The following is a 15,985-nucleotide window of genomic DNA, read 5'->3' as shown; positions in this document are numbered from 1 at the left end:
ATGCACCAGGGGTTGGGGAAAAGGCTATTGTAAGTATACCAACACTTGCAGTTTCTCTCAACTTCCTTGATGCCATCTTTTACTGCATGTTGCCCACCACAGTCGGCAGCGTAAGCTCAGGTTCCTCCTTTTCCTTCCTTAAATCTCTGTAGAGTACAGCTTAGTCCTGTTTCACACAGCAAGGGAATCTGGAATGCCCACACCTAAGTCTGCGTGGCATATGACAGCAGCCACAATGGGACAGTGGCACAGAGATCACCTCCCAAAACCGACTTTGTTGCAATTTATCAAGATGAGGCCGGAGCAGACGGGGGAGCAGCGATGCCAGGGCTGTGTGGGCATAACAGAAAGAGTGGAATGGCTGTGTCAGTGTGTTCATACGGCCACAGCCACATGGCTACCTGCCCTGCTCCAGCTCTGCCCAGTGACGTTGGCGTTGGGAAGGTATCTCCACAAGCTTTGCCCCACCACCCAGACCCCTCCTGGTGCTGGGGGGATTAGAATGCTGAACGAGGACTTGGGAGACCCAGGTTCAAATTCCCCCTCGGCTGTGAAGCTCACCAAAACAGAAAGGCTTTGGTGTGCCAAATATCAGGAAGCGAAAGAGACTTTCACAACTACGGACTGCACAGAATGTCATAATAAAAAGAAAGTAGCAGTATTGGGGCTGAACTTGGGGGAAAGGAGTGAGAATCCCACCCACAGAACTAAGAAACGTGGGGTTGTTGTGTTTGCAAACCCAGATATAGGGTTAGACCTGGCCTCTCCCAGCCACCTTGTCCCATCTTCCTAACAGGACTGCTTTTCTTCGACTCTAGCAGGGTTAACAGCTCCCCTAAAAAAATACCAATGGTGTATTTTAAAATTAAAAATTATCCACAGTGTTTCCAGCAATAACCTCTGGCCTTTCAATAAAGGACATTCCAGGTGTTCAAAAGAACATATACAGTACCTGAATCCTCGTGACAACCCTGCAGTGTTGGTCAGTAGTAAAGACCATAAAGAAGGCTGATCGCCAAAGAATTGATGCTTTTGAATTCTGGTGCTGGAGGAGACTCTTGAGAGTCCCATGGACTGCAAGGAGATCAAACCTCTCCATTCTGAAGGAAATCAGCCCTGAGTGCTCACTGGAAGGACAGATCGTGAAGCTGAGGCTCCAAGACTTTGGCCACCTCATGAGAAGAGAAGACGCCCTGGAAAAGACCCTGATGTTGGGAAAGATGGAGGGCACAAGGAGAAGGGGACGACAGAGGACGAGGTGGTTGGACAGTGTTCTCGAAGCTACCAGCATGAGTGGTGACCTGGAGGTGGAGCTATCTGCCTCAAGCCAGCATCTTGTTCTCACAAATGTCACCCAGACGCCCCTGAGAAGGCTGTAAGCAGGACCTGAGCTCAACAACATTTGTGATTCCTGGCAGCTGATATTCAGAGACAGACTGCCTTCAACAGTGAAGACGTAACATAGCCATTATTCATGGCTAATAGCCATTGATAGCATTCTCCTTCATAGAACCACAGAACTGTAGAGTTCTGTTCAGTAGAGTAACTTTACAGTTACAGAACTGTAAAGCTTATAGCTTAAAGCTTTGGAGTTTCTGGCAAAGGGCAAGATTTCAACCAGGGACTTCTTGGTTCTGCCTTGTCATCCCTCGGCCTCTAGGTTCCTACTCCTTGTGGGATGAATGTACACGGCTGAACACTGCAGTAACCAAGATGTGTGGCAGACGGTTACACCTATAGTGGTAACAACAGGAATCCTATGTCACCTTTTAAGACTGACAAATTCACAGGTAGCGCAAAATGTAGAAGCCCGTTGCTTGACTGGGGCCAGCAGTATGGAGTATAATATATCATGCCAGTTTTGAAACAGTTACTCTGGGCTACCGGTCAGTTTCTCGGTTCAATCAGAAGTGCTGGTTCCCACCTACAAAAGCCCTAAAGCGTTTGGGACAAGGGTACCTGAATGACCACCTGTTCCCACATGATGGTACCTACATATTGAAATTGCTTCAGAGGCCATAAGCCTACCAACCAAATCTCAACCTTTTCATATTTACAGTGGTACCTTTGGTTAAGAACTTAATTCGTTCCGGAGGTCTGTTCTTAACCTGAAACAGTTCTTAACCTGAAATACCACTTTAGCTAATGGGGCCTCCCGCTGCTGCTGCACAATTTCTGTTCTCATCCTGAGGTCAAGTTCTTAACCTGAGGTACTACTTCTGGGTTAGCGGAGTCTGTAATCAAAAGTGTTTGTAACCCAAGGTGTTTGTAACCCTAGGTGTTTGTAACTCAAGGTACCACTGTACTTCAAAAGAGTGATCTAGAGGAGTTTGGTAACTCCATTCAATGTACACCAAGCTTGGCACAGATATGGAGCTGGCTTGCTTCCTAGGTTCCCCCTCAGTGTATACATTCCTATTCCAACACTACCATTGTTGTCCAACATGCATCTGATAGCACAGGGACTGTGAGCAGATCCATAAAGCACATCCAACACTGTCGTTCATTAAGGGTGCTGGGAATTGTAGCTTGTGTGGAAAACTACAGTTCCCAGGTCTCTGTGGGATAAGCCAAGTGCTTTGAAGGTGCGTTGGATGGGCTTTCAATGTATGGTGTTGATCTGCCTTGCAGCGCCTCAGTTTGCAAAGTGCCTAATTCAATCCCCACTGCCTGATACCTTGAAGATTTGGTGTCAGCATAGACGATATGGATGGATCCATGGATCCCTGTTCTAACTCTATTTAAGGCAGGTTCTGATGCTCTAATAAGGATGCGGGCCCACATCACAATGCATGTATCAGTCTTTTTATCATTTATTAGCTGGCCTTCAGCCTTGGCTCTCAGAGCTGCACACACTGTAGACTGCCAAATACAATAAAACAACAAACTGCAGCAGTAGATTAAAAGTCTGGATTGTTTGGTCTATAATGTCACTCCTGAAAGCACTATATAAACATTGAAGTATTCTTATTAGTCATGTACTACTTGTAAAATTGCTAGTCACAGACCACATACAAGGAATGAACTGCCTCAACTACACAAATAATTTCAACTGTATTTACTGGCAGCTTCTGCTTAATACACAGGCAACCTTCACCAACACAGAGAACCACAGGCCATGCAGCAGTTCCTATGAACACACCCTGTCAACCTTCTGGACCAATATGCAAACGGCCCACAACATTACCTCCATCCAAAGTTTCATCTTACCCACTTGCGACAAGAACACTTTTTCTTTTCTCACCTCCCATCAACATATATGCATCTCTAGCACAATGTCAAGGACACGGGTGGCGCTGTGGGTTAAACCACAGAGCCTAGGACTTGCCGATCAGAAGGTCGGCGGTTCGAATCCCCGCGACGGGGTGAGCTCCCGTTGCTCAGTCCCTGCTCCTGCCAACCTAGCAGTTCGAAAGCACGTCAAAGTGCAAGTAGATAAATAGGTACCGCTCCGGCGGCAAGGTAAACAGCATTTCCGTGCACTGCTCTGGTTCGCCAGAAGTGGCTCAGTCATGCTGGCCACATGACCCGGAAGCTGTACGCCGGCTCATTTGGCCAATAAAGCGAGATGAGCGCCGCAACCCCAGAGTCGGTCATGACTGGACCCAATGGTCAGGGGTCCCTTTACCTTTAGCACAATGTCAAAAGTCTCTGCACTCCTGGAATAAAACAATCTGTACCTGGTCTGTGTAAGTAACCTCAAAAGTTCATCCCCCTCGGATTGGGGGTGGCGGAGGAGAGAAAACTGGTACAGTATAGCATAAAACCTGGGGAAGAGGAACCTTCAGGTGCTGTTTTACCAGTGTTAGAAACTCAGATATATAAATTTATCACCAAATGGCATTTTAAACCTAGGTTACAGTCGCCATAACAGAATAGGGATGTGCTTTGGGGGGGGGTGAGATTTATTATTATTATTCCTTTTAATTTCTACTGTTTTGTACGTTTAAGAAAAAAATATCAAAGTGGTTTAAAGGTAAAGGTAAAGGTACCCCTGCCCGTACGGGCCAGTCGTGACCGACTCTGGGGTTGCATGCTCATCTCACTTAAGAGGCCGGGAGCCAGCGCTGTCCGAAGACACTTCCGGGTCACGTGGCCAGCGTGACGAAGCTGCAGCTGGCGAGCCAGCACCAGCGCAGCACACGGAAACGCCGTTTACCTTCCCGCTATAAAGCGGTATCTATTTATCTACTTGCACTTAGGGGTGCTTTCGAACTGCTAGGTGGGCAGGAGCTGGGACCGAACGATGGGAGCTCACCCCGCCGCGGGGATTCAAACCGCCGACCATGCAATCGGCAAGTCCTAGGCACTGAGGTTTTACCCACAGCGCCACCCGCGTCCCGTTTACAAAGTGGTTTACAACACGTTAAAACATCAAATAAAACAAGACATAATAAAACAAATTCAAGCTTCAAGGAAAACATTTCAGATCCTTCCCTAAGAGATGTTTGGCTTTCCCCATATTTATTTACCTACTTTATTTTATAGCACTGCCCCATAGCAGAAATACTCTAGGAAGCCAGGGTTGTCCCCAGATGTTGTTGCACTACAACTCCCATCATCCCTGAGCTCTGGCCTTGCTAGCTAGGAGTGATGGGAGTTGTAGTCCAACATCATCTGGGAACCCCCAGGTTGAGAAAGGCTGGGTTAGAGTGTCGGACTAGGACCGGGGAGATCAGGGTTCAAATCCCCACTCAGACATGAAGCTCACTAGGTGACCGTGGGCCAGTCAGCCTCTCAACCAACCTCACAGTGTTGTCTTGGGGATTAACTGAGGGGGGGAGTGAACCATGTACTCCATGGAGAAAAAGGTGGGTATAAATGCAGTAAATAAGCTCTTCTGCTTAAGAAAGTTGGAGGGGGAAGCCAGATGGAGATGTCAGTCGCCATTGGACCCGCACCAGTCACAAAACGTGCCTGGGGGATTTCAAAAACAGTGCTGTTCTCTCATTAGACCCAGCCAACATGGCCAATGGTCAGAGACAGTGGGGTATAGTCCAACACCATCTAAAGGGCCACAGATGTGCCCTCCCTAGTGTAGTGGTTGAGTAGCACATGAACCTCCAGTTCAAGATCTGAGCTCAGCCATGAAACCACCAGGCCTTCGGCTAATCAGTACCCTCAACCACAGGTCCCTGTCTGCAGTACTGAAGGAATAACACTGTCTCATCCCATAGGATTGTTGCTTGCAGCAATAAAGATTTTTCAATATATAGAGCACCATCAGTGCACTGAGTATGTGAAGCACTCTCCACACCTGAATTCGCTGTACAGTATAAATAAATATCAGCTACTATTAGAGCTGCAATGCTTAATTAGCTAATCAGCTTGATCAATCAGTTAGAAGTGCTCTGATTAAAAACATGGCCCCTGAAGAAGAACAGGGTTTTTTAATTTTTTTCAAAAGGGAACTGATTTTCTATTTAAAATTCTAGACTTAGCGGCATAATCGTATACATGTTTACATGGAAGAATGTCCCACTGTGGCCGGGGGATTTACTCCCCAGGAAGTGCCTATAGGATTGCACCCCTGAAGCATTGATACCACATTCCAAACCAACACAGAAGCCATTACTCCAGACAACACACTATTTCTGTCTCCCTAGTCTTATCTATCCACAGTCACTACCATGGCCTTCCAAAACAACCTTTCTACAATTCCCCTTGTGCAGCATTCACACAAGACACAGCTCAGTCTATCTATGACGTACATTCTAGATCTGTGGGCAAGTGCAAAAGCATTTGAACAGCAACATAAAAAAAATCCTCAGGGTTATCCGCACCGCAAATGTTGGGCTGTAATCAATTTATGAGCACACTACACAATCCAACAGCAACAAACCTCTTAACCTGATTTTAAAACCTGCGACCTGGGATTACCCCCTCCATTTCCATTAGAACTTTTTGTTGTTGTTTAGTCGTTTAGTCGTGTCCGACTCTTCGTGACCCCATGGACCAGAGAACGCCAGGCACCTCTGTCCTCCACTGCCTCCCGCAGTTTGGTCAAACTCATGCTGGTAACCTCGAAAACACTATCCAACCATCTCGTCCCCTGTCGCCCCCTTCTCCTTGTGCCCTCCATCTTTCCCAACATCAGGGTCTTCTCCAGGGAGTCTTCTCTTCTCATGAGGTGGCCAAAGTACTGGAGCCTCAGCTTCACAATCTGTCCTTCCAGTGAGCACTCAGGGCTGATTTCCTTCAGAATGGAGAGGTTTGATCTTCTTGCAGTCCATGGGACTCTCAAGAGTCTTCTCCAGCACCATAATTCAAAAGCATCAATTCTTCGGCGATCAGCCTTCTTTATGGTCCAGCTCTCACTTCCATACATCACTACTGGGAAAACCACAGCTTTAACTATACGAACCTTTGTTGGCAAGGTGATGTCTCTACTTCTCAAGATGCTGTCTAGGCCTGTCATTGCCCTTCTCCCAAGAAGCAGGCGTCTTTTAATTTGCTTTTCATTAAGTGTATGGATGGATCAGCCATGCAACTTTTGGGCAAAGATATTCACGATTGGCTTTAGCCAATATCAGCAATTAGGGATGCAAGCTGTCAGTAGACGATTCATCAACTACAGCTGTTGCAGTGTTTATTTTTACAGCAATAAACACTGCTGTTACTAAAAAATGGGGGGGATAGAATAGAAGGCAGCTTGTGCTCACAATGAATGGTGGTGGTTGTTTTTTTCAGCTAAAGTTGTAACAAGAGCAGCCTTCCTGAACCTGATGTCCTACAGATGTTGGACTCCAAATCCCATCAGCCCCAGTCAGCACAGCCAATAGTCAAGGAATATGGGAGTTGCAAGCCTACAACATCTGGCAATCACTAGGCTGAGAAAGGATATTGTATGTCCACTTCATACACTCTCCCAATATATATCCCCACCACTGCCACAAAAAACACCATCTATGATGAGGTTTGGTAATATGTACATCAGGCATAGGCAAACTCCGGCTCTCCAGAGGTTTGGGACTACAATTCCCATCACCCCTGACCACTGGTCCTGTTAGCTAGGGATGATGGCAATTGTAGTCCCAAACCTCTGGAGGGTCGGAGTTTGCCTATGGCTGATGTACATCAAACTTACGAACCAAACAACTTGTTTAAAAGCCAGTAATTAATCAACTAAAATTCTTTAATCAGCTGACAGCATTTATATAGCACGTTTCAGCAGCCTAAACAATTCATCTAAATTGGTGTTTCCCAAACTTGGGTCTCCAGCTGTTTTTGGATGACAACTCCCATCATCCCTAGCTAGCAAGGTCAGGGATGATGGGAATTGTAGTCCAAAAACCACTGGCGACCTAAGTTTGCAAAACACTGATCAACATTATTTCTGTGCGCTCCTGCAAAGGTCAGTGTTATTAGTGCCACATGGCAGACAGGAGACAAGCACACTAATCCTATAAGTATCTACTCGGAGGTAAGTCCCAGTGAGTTCCATGGCACTTCCAGATTGTGTTAGGTGCTGCAAAGCTGCAATCCTATACAGTGGTACCTTGGTTCTCGAACGGCTTAGTTGTCGAACAGATCACCTCCCGAACGTCGCAAACCCAGAAGTAAGTGTTCCGGTTTGTGAACGTTTTACGAAAGCTGAACGTCCAAAGCTGCTTCCGCTTGAGTGCAGAAGCTCCTGCAGCCAATCGGAAGCCTTGCCTTGGTTTTTGAACAGTTTCAGGAGTCGAATGGACTCCCGGAACGGATTAATAATAATAATAATAATAATAATAATTTATTTATACCCCGCCCACCTGGCTGGGCTTCCCCAGCCACTCTGGGTGGCTTCCAACAAAATATTAAAATACAATAATGCATCAAACATTAAAAGCTTCCCTAAACAGGGCTGCCTTCAGATGTCTTCTAAATGTCTGGTAGTAGTTGTTCTCTTTGATATCTGGTGGGTCGGCGTTCCACAGGACGGGTGCCACTACCGAGAAGGCCCTCTGCCTGCTTCCCTCTAACTTGATTAGTTTGAGATTAAGTTTGAGAGCTAACGTGTAAAAAAGCCCCACTGACCATAGTGGGCATTAAGGTAAAGGGACCCCTGACCATTAGGTCCAGTCGTGGCCGACTCTGGGGTTGCGGCGCTCATCTCGCTTTATTGGCCGAGGGAGCCAGCATATAGCTTCCGGGTCATGAGGCCAGCATGACTAAGCCGCTTCTGGCGAACCAGAGCAGCGCACGGAAACGCCGTTTACCTTCCCGCCTATTTATCTACTTGCACTTTGACGTGCTTTCAAACTGCTAGGTTGGCAGGAGCAGGGACCGAGCAACGGGAGCTCACCCCGTCACAGGGATTCAAACCAACAACCTTCTGATCAGCAAGTCCTAGGCTCTGTCCCACAGCACCACCCGTGTCCCGTAGCGGGCATTACTTCTCAGTAAAAGCCATAGGATTGCACCAGGCGGCCACTTAGTGGAGGGATTGAGAACCGGTGGCCCTGCAGAAGTTTTGGGCCATGGCTGACGGGACTCCTGCTACCTCGGCGGGTCACAAGGTTCCTCATCTCTGCACTGAATGACTTCTCAAGAGCAGATGAGATTTGAAGTGAGGATGTCCCTCTATCCAGAAACTGCGCCGCCCAGCTCTGTGCAGAGGAGTTACGAAACCTCCCCACCAATCTCCTTCAAGTGGACTAGTAACTTCCGACAAAAAAGCCAACTCTCTCATTCTCTTGACACGTATCCGGGGGAGGAAAGGGGAGTGGCAAAAACTTCCTGCAATCCTTGGCTGGGCGCCAAGCTCGCTGAACGAGATGGGATTCATTTCGAACTTGGATTGTTGGGGGCGCACATTTAAAAAATAATATCTGGATCTCAAATGTCACGTTATGTCTTTTTCTTTGCTTTGCTTCGACCTGTCGTTATTTGTGTCCATTGATGCGCGAGGGGGCTGTGTTATAAGAAGCTGCGAGAGGAGATCGCTCTGCCGGCTGGTTTTGCGTAAAAGCGCTTTTCTGGAAAATAAACCCCAGCCCACAACTCCACCTCTTCTCTTCCCCCCCCCAAAAAAAACACACACCCCCAACCAGGTCAGACGATGTTGGGAAGGAGGGGGGCGTTGCTGGGAGTTTCCTAAGCCCGTGAGAACTAGGATCGGGCCCGGATCTCGCTCACCTCCTCCTCCTCCTCCCTTGCCGGCGTCTTTTCCCCAGCTGGCCGCGGGCTGCTCGGGCTGCTCCTCCACCAGCTCCCCGCCGGCGCCGCGATCCTTCGCTTCCCTGCCCCACTTTAGGCCTCTGCCCAGGGCTGGCGGCGGCGGCTGCATTTCCTGGTGCGGGCCATTTTGGAGCAGCATTTTAACCCGGCATCCCTGGCTGCGTGGGGAGGAGGGGAGCGCAAAAGCAGAGGGTGTGTGTGTGTTGCACGCACACGCGCAGCGCCTTCTCCACCAGGAGCCCCGGCTGCTTTCCCGCGAAGGGAGCCCCTTCCCCACCCCCGATCTCCCTTTATCTCTCCCCCAATCCACACGAGCAAACGCAATCCGTGTTGCGCATCCGCAAACGCGCCCTTGTTTGGAAGCTATTAATAGCGAGCCCGGGAGCGCAAGCGGCTCGGCAGTGCGCCCCGCTGGCCGCCAGGGGGCGGCAGGGAGGCTTCATTCCAATCCCCCAAGGGGCCCCCGCCCTTTCCTCCGGGGGAGGGGGGAGGGACTGCTTAAAGGGGCCGCGCCTGGATTCTTCAATATGGTTACTATAGGTCTTCTTCGTTTGCTGCGTTGTCGCCGCACCCTGAGCAGAGAAACGAGTTGCAGGCATGGGAAGGAATGTATCGGAGGCAAGATTTTAAAGAGATTAGTCTCTGTTATGTCTTGTAAATTTATCATAATATTTTACTTTTATATTTTGAACACGGTTTCTCAAAGCTCAAACTGATAAAAAACAAACACATACACTCAACGATGTTGCAAAAGAGACTAGTTGGCTTGGCAACTGTATCAGCTAAACATTTCCAGGCACCAGCGCTGGACCAGAAGGAACCAGCGACAAAACTTGCAAAGCAGAAGGAAGAAAAACTGAGATTTTGCTGCGCCTGAAATTGAAACTTTTAAGACAGTTAATTTTTAACATCACAATTCGCAGGATTCTTCAAAATGATTTGTGTGCTGAAACATTTTCTTTTGCATTTGAGAAAGATCATCACCCAGTGCGCCATGTGGCTGAAATAAGACGAGGGGGGCCTGCAACAAAATGTTGCAGTGTGGCTTCCTCTCCTAAGGGGACGACTCCAGCCAGCCTGGAAGGAACAGAAGCCCCATGGGCGGGGGGGGGGGTGGGGGGGAAGCAGATACCTTTGCTTGACCACCCCACAAGCCTTCTGCTGCTGTGCTACATAGCTACCCTCAGCAGAAGAATTCCCTCTCCCACCCAATCCTTCCTTCTGTAATATCACTCTATAATACAGGCAAGGAGTTTAAATTTCACATCACCCCACAATCCTGATTCCCGCTTCTGAAGCTTACTCTAAGGGATGTGAGTTAATTCCCCTTTTCCTCTCCCCTCCCAAGAGCCAATCTTCCCCTCATCTCCACAACCGGTACCTCAACATTTTATACATCCTGGAAACTCACAAGTCCTTGTCAGGCCATTTTGAGGGGTGTTATGGTTTAAATTTACAAATTTATATACTTTTGTATACCTAGGGCAGGTGTAGGGAACCTTTGAGCCACTAGATATTGCTGAACTACAACTCCCAACATCCCTGGTCATTAGCCATACTGGTTGGGGCTGATGGGAGTTGTAGTTCAGCAACATCTGAAGGGGGAAAGGTTCCCCACATCTCACCTTGGCAGTATGTAGAAGCTACTATCTTCTTTTGTGTTGCTCTGCTTCACTTCCAGTTGATAGTGAACTTAGTTGAGTGCCTATTAGAAGGAATGAAAATACATTAAAATAATATAGTATTATCCCTGTTTTGCAAATGGGACAAACTGGATCTGAGAGAATGACTCACTAAGCCCAATCCAGAGCTGTATCTATGGGGGGGGGGAGTTTCTTTGTCCAGAGGGGCGCTGTTGAGGTTCCCAGTCTATTTGTGTGCATACAGAGATGCCAATCTGGGTCTTTGACCCAGGTGAAATAAAGCCTAGTTTCACCCCTGCCCAACCCTAACCATGTCTACTCAGAAGCAAATCCTACTGAATCAAATGGGGCTTTATTCCAAATGAATGGGGTTAGGATTGCAACCAAACTCTATGAGAAAGGTAAGACCTGAACCCGAGTCTCGCCAAGTCCACATCCAACTGCCCATACCTTACAAGCCACAAATGTATCTACTATTAAGTCCACAGTTTCCCCACTCACCTCCCCAGACATATTTCAGACATAATGTGGGTAAACTACTGGGGTTTATCCAAAGGTGGCCCCGGAATTTGTCTTCCCACCCGGCCAATGGTCTGGGATGTAGCCAATGGAAGCTGTAGTCGAGCAATACAAGTGTCTTTTAACCCTGATGGCTATATTCTAGCCATAGCTGTCAACTTTCATATTTGAAAATAAGGGACCAGCAGCCTCAAAAATAAGCAGCCTCACCTGTCCCGGGGACAGTCTATGGGATATCTAACAATCTGGGATAGCAGCGGGAAGCAGCGGGAAACGGAGCTGGAATAAGGGGATTTCCCGCAAAAAAAGGAAAAGTTGACAGCTATGATTCTAGCTCTACGGGAGGGAGGGAAAATGCAGTTGCACTCAAATCCTGTTTCTGAGCTTCTTCCCCAGGCTGGGCATTGTAAGTGCTGCTGGCCTAGATTGGAGCTTCGCCTGATCCAGCAGGGCTTTGGCATTCTTATGTTCTTGAGGACCACAGGTTCCCCATCCCTGCCCTGATCAACAGAGACCACTATCCCGTTCCCCACATCATTTTCAGACTTGCGTCTCAAAGGTCCATCATCTACATTTGTTGTTTTTCCAAAGCCCAGTGAGCCAAGAGTGCACATCTCAGCAAAAGTCCAGCTCTTGAGTCTGAGGCAGGTGGCCTGGGGGTTGGGGGCAGGGAGAACGGAGCAGAAATGGGAATTTGAACGACAGTCAACAAGAGAGCCCAAGGCTGGCACTGATCGGTTCGCAGGTAAAAGTTGAGATCAGCAGAAAGTTTTTGCAGAAAAGGGAAGAATTGGGAGCTAACTGCACCCAGAGAGGCACTGCTGTCAGCAAAACAGGAGGAAAATGAGTCACTGACTGAGCTACTTCTCTCTCCTCCCACCCCCCAGAAACACACCATGAACACACAGATAATTTTGTGGTTTTCTGCAAATTCAAACCACGGGCTGGGAAAACACCAGGAGCCGGCAGGACACAGAGCTTTTGTGTCCCTGTTCCAAACCCGACAGGCCTGGATTTTGCAGGGGAATTCCTATTCGCTTAAGGGGTTTGGTCTAGGTCTTCTGCTTTCACTTTAATTGGGGTTATATAGTTAACCCTAGGTCATGGAAGTCCAGTCTCAGCTGGGTGAGAGGTGGTAAGAGACATGCTTTTGGCACATGCTCAGAGACACCTCCTTTCCACTCTTCTTCCTAAGGCCCCGGCTTCTGACATTAGAACCAGCTCTCTGTGCTTAACCCAGGTGAGCCCACATTCGGATGAAAAGCAGTTTTACATGCCGTGCACCGCAAGGAGGGAAATAAAATAAGGGTAGCACCGTTCCTAAACCCAGCAGGTCTACAGCTAAAGTGTCTTAAACTGAAAACAAGAAAGTATTATCGACTGCATATAGGCCTCCAAGCAGGGTTCGAAACTCCCATTTTTCTAGGCGCATTTTGCGACAGGGAATTTCATTAGTGCGAGGAGTTTTTAAGCTCTGGGCGCAGTACTGCGCCTAAGATTTCAGATTAAAACTGCAGAGGGGAAGGAAAGGAGTACAGAGGTACCTTGGGTTAAGTACTTAATTTGTTCCGGAGGTCCTTACTTAACCTGAAACTGTTCTTAACCTGAAGCACCACTTTAGCTAATGGGGCCTCCAGCTGCTGCCGCACCGCCAGAACACAATTTCTGTTCTCATCCTGAAGCAAAGTTCTTAACCCGAGGTACTATTTCTGGGTTAGCAAAGTCTCTAACCTGAAGCGTCTGTAACCCGAGGTACTACTGTACCTTTTTCTGCCTCCCCACTTCCAGCTACTCTCTGAAGACTGGAGAAGAGACCCTCTTAAGAATATATGGGGGGGGCAAGGGAATGACTAGACCATATGAAAAATGAACATAATATTTTAGCTGCAGTTTATTCATTTTCAGCTTGGTATACTCGTTTTAAAAAAGTGCACCTAGACAGTATGTTGTTGCGCCCACAACCTAGAAAGTTTAACGTGCCATTTAGCTCCTAGCTTTCATATCTCAGTTTCTAACACTGCCTCCAAGACACTTACAAAAGCCCTAACCAATAAACAACACTTCCTCTTCTATAGTGGGGGGAGAGAGAGAGAAGAAAAAAATCACAGACCCCGATTCCCAATAACGCCAGTGCTCCAGGAGTCACTTCTGACCCTGTGCACAAGAGCAGAGTTCTCTTTTTTTCACGCCGCTCCATTCACACGTCGGGGGCCAACTGGACCGCGACAGCGAACACGCGTCGGGCCTCTCCCCACGAGTCGTCCCGTCCGCGCGCCTTGGAACGCTAGCCTAGCGGGAAACGCAGCCGGCCTTTCTTGCACGGGGATTCACGAGTGCCGTTGCACGGATAAGTGATCCGGGAGGCGATTCGGACTCCCCAGGGGCGCTGCCGAAGATGCCCCGCCCGATCCTCATCCCGATCCTAAGCGCGCCCGGGGGGGGGCGCCTTCTCACCTGAGCAGCTGGAGCGCGTCCGTGGATCGCGGGTCTTCCACGAGGACGTAGACCGTGGCGGGGGGCGGCTCCGGGTTGGGGGGCCTCTCGCTCGTGTCATGGGACATCATTCCCCCGCCCCCCCCGACTGGAGCCCCCCCCGGTAGATAATCTGGGGCTCCCGGCGGCTAATGCGGGGAGAGGCGCTCCGGATCCAAGTTGGGGAGAATGGCGCAGAAGCGATTCGGGCCAAAGAGCTGCGGGTGGGTGGCGGGTTCAAGAGACCCGTCTCCTCCCAGCGCGGGAGAAAAACATCCAGCCCGAGTGTTGCTTCATTTTCCGGCTGGAGAGGGAGCAAGCGGGGGGAGATCTCCACGGGAAATGACATCAGACTGGGATCCTCCCCCGGGTGGAGCTGGGATCGGAGGCGATCACTTCGCCGAGGCGAAGCGACGGGGTCTTAAAATTGGTCGGCGCTCAGCTGGGATCGCTAGCAAGCGTGCCTCTGAGCATGTGCAGAATGATGACTGAGATTGCAGGTCCGAGTCCGGCTTGTCAACTTGCGCCCTTGAACCTCACATTTTTAGACGGATGGGCCAGCTGCATGATGTTGCCCACTGGGGGGGAAGGTTAGGTCTCCCTAAGGCAACCAGTAGCTGGGATCTGTGAGAGCAGCATCGAGGTAAATAGATTCCAGGGTCCGGATCTGATCTGGTGCTCTCCCAAAGGAACTTGCAATACTCTTCCCATCCTGTATTAATTCGGCTATCAGCTAAGACCCTGTTCCAGCCTTGCTTGTTTGAATTTGCTAAATTTCTGTCGTTACCCACGGTTATCATATTTTATTCATTCCTTCACAAGAGCACATAAATTATTGAAGAGATTTGTTATACCGACAAATATGACAATATTGCGATCAGAGAATCGAGCCATCGATTCCCGCATTGCAGCGGGTTGGACTAGATGACCTTTGGCTCCCTTCCAACTGTTAAGAATCTATGATTCTAGAAATCAATGGGTTTCATTACCACAGGTAATAGTTGCAGTCTCACATTCTCTTCTGTCTTGTCCCCTTGCCAGCAGACAATATAAAGGTGACATACATATAAGGAAAGAATCTACAGAATCTCATAAATACCAGCAAAATAGATATTATTTGTTGTCGTTATCTTCCAAATCTTCCTTATACTGCAGTCCAAGACACGTTAATTGGCATTTCCCACAATAATCACATGTGAGTTTAGTGGTGAATCATACCCAATTCCTTCCCACCTCCTGATTTCCAAACAAGTTGCTAGTACCTTAACTACCAACAACACAAACGTAACAGGCTGTATGTAACTCTATAAAAAAAAAATTCAAATATGATTCAACATATCATATCAAGATATATGGTTCTATAGACCAACTTATCATATAAACAAAACATATTATGATAAATTAAAGTCCAGCAGATTGATCAAGAAATACAATCTATTCACAGTTCTTATATTAGCAATATCCATGGTGTGGAATTCTAATATCAGTCTTGTGGTGTTCCACGTGAAGATGTTTTCAAGAATTCTAGCGTTCCTTGTATGCAGGTTTCAGACGAAGAACCTGGAAGAATGGCACATGCAGAAAATAAGGCAAGGATTCCAGGATAATTCCTTGTTTCGCCCAACCAGGCTTCGTCAGCCGTGCCTACTCATATTCTTGTATATCAGAGACATGGAACATGGAACATAATGGATTCAGGCATAACCTTACTACCATCTTATAATTCCACCAGTATGATTGCACTAAATGATTGTTTTATCACTTTTAGGCATATCACCATGAGCTACTGGATGTCACATTTTCTACCATCAGGAATTGTGGGGCATATTATAGACTTACTTCTTTTCCCTCGTAAGATTTCTTAGCAGCCTTTCACCATATGGCAGTGGTGTCCAAACATTTTTCAAAGAGGGCCAGATTTGATGTAGTGAAGGGCCGTGGGGGCCGACAAAAGGGCCAACCAAAATTGTTGACCTTTTTCTTTTTTTAGGATTGAAGTTGTTGAAGTTTTAATACTTCAATTGAAATAATAAAATATTATGATTGGATATATTAATTGGATGTTTTTTATTGGAAAATCAATAAAAGTGATTTTTTTAAAAAAAGAAGTTGTTGAGGTTTTTTTAGGATTTTACCCCAGAAAACAAACTGCCACAGGGGCTGGATTAAACTGGATTAGGCCCCCAAAATGG

At 47.8% G+C, this 15,985-nt stretch overlaps 1 protein-coding gene across 1 annotated transcript in view; it reads right to left on the bottom strand.

Moving 5' to 3' along the window:
• TFE3 (transcription factor binding to IGHM enhancer 3) overlaps nucleotides 1-14,129 on the bottom strand; it is a 34,625-nt gene extending 20,496 nt beyond the window's left edge. The window contains 1 exon segment of the mRNA XM_053370638.1: nucleotides 13,776-14,129. Coding sequence (XP_053226613.1) covers nucleotides 13,776-13,885 — 110 coding nt within the window. The 5' untranslated portion in view covers nucleotides 13,886-14,129.
• Nucleotides 14,130-15,985: the final 1,856 nt, after the last annotated feature.

Source organism: Podarcis raffonei, chromosome 17 (genome assembly GCF_027172205.1).
Source record: "Podarcis raffonei isolate rPodRaf1 chromosome 17, rPodRaf1.pri, whole genome shotgun sequence".
Lineage (NCBI taxonomy): Eukaryota > Metazoa > Chordata > Lepidosauria > Squamata > Lacertidae > Podarcis > Podarcis raffonei.
This window is presented reverse-complemented; position numbering and strand designations above follow the sequence as displayed.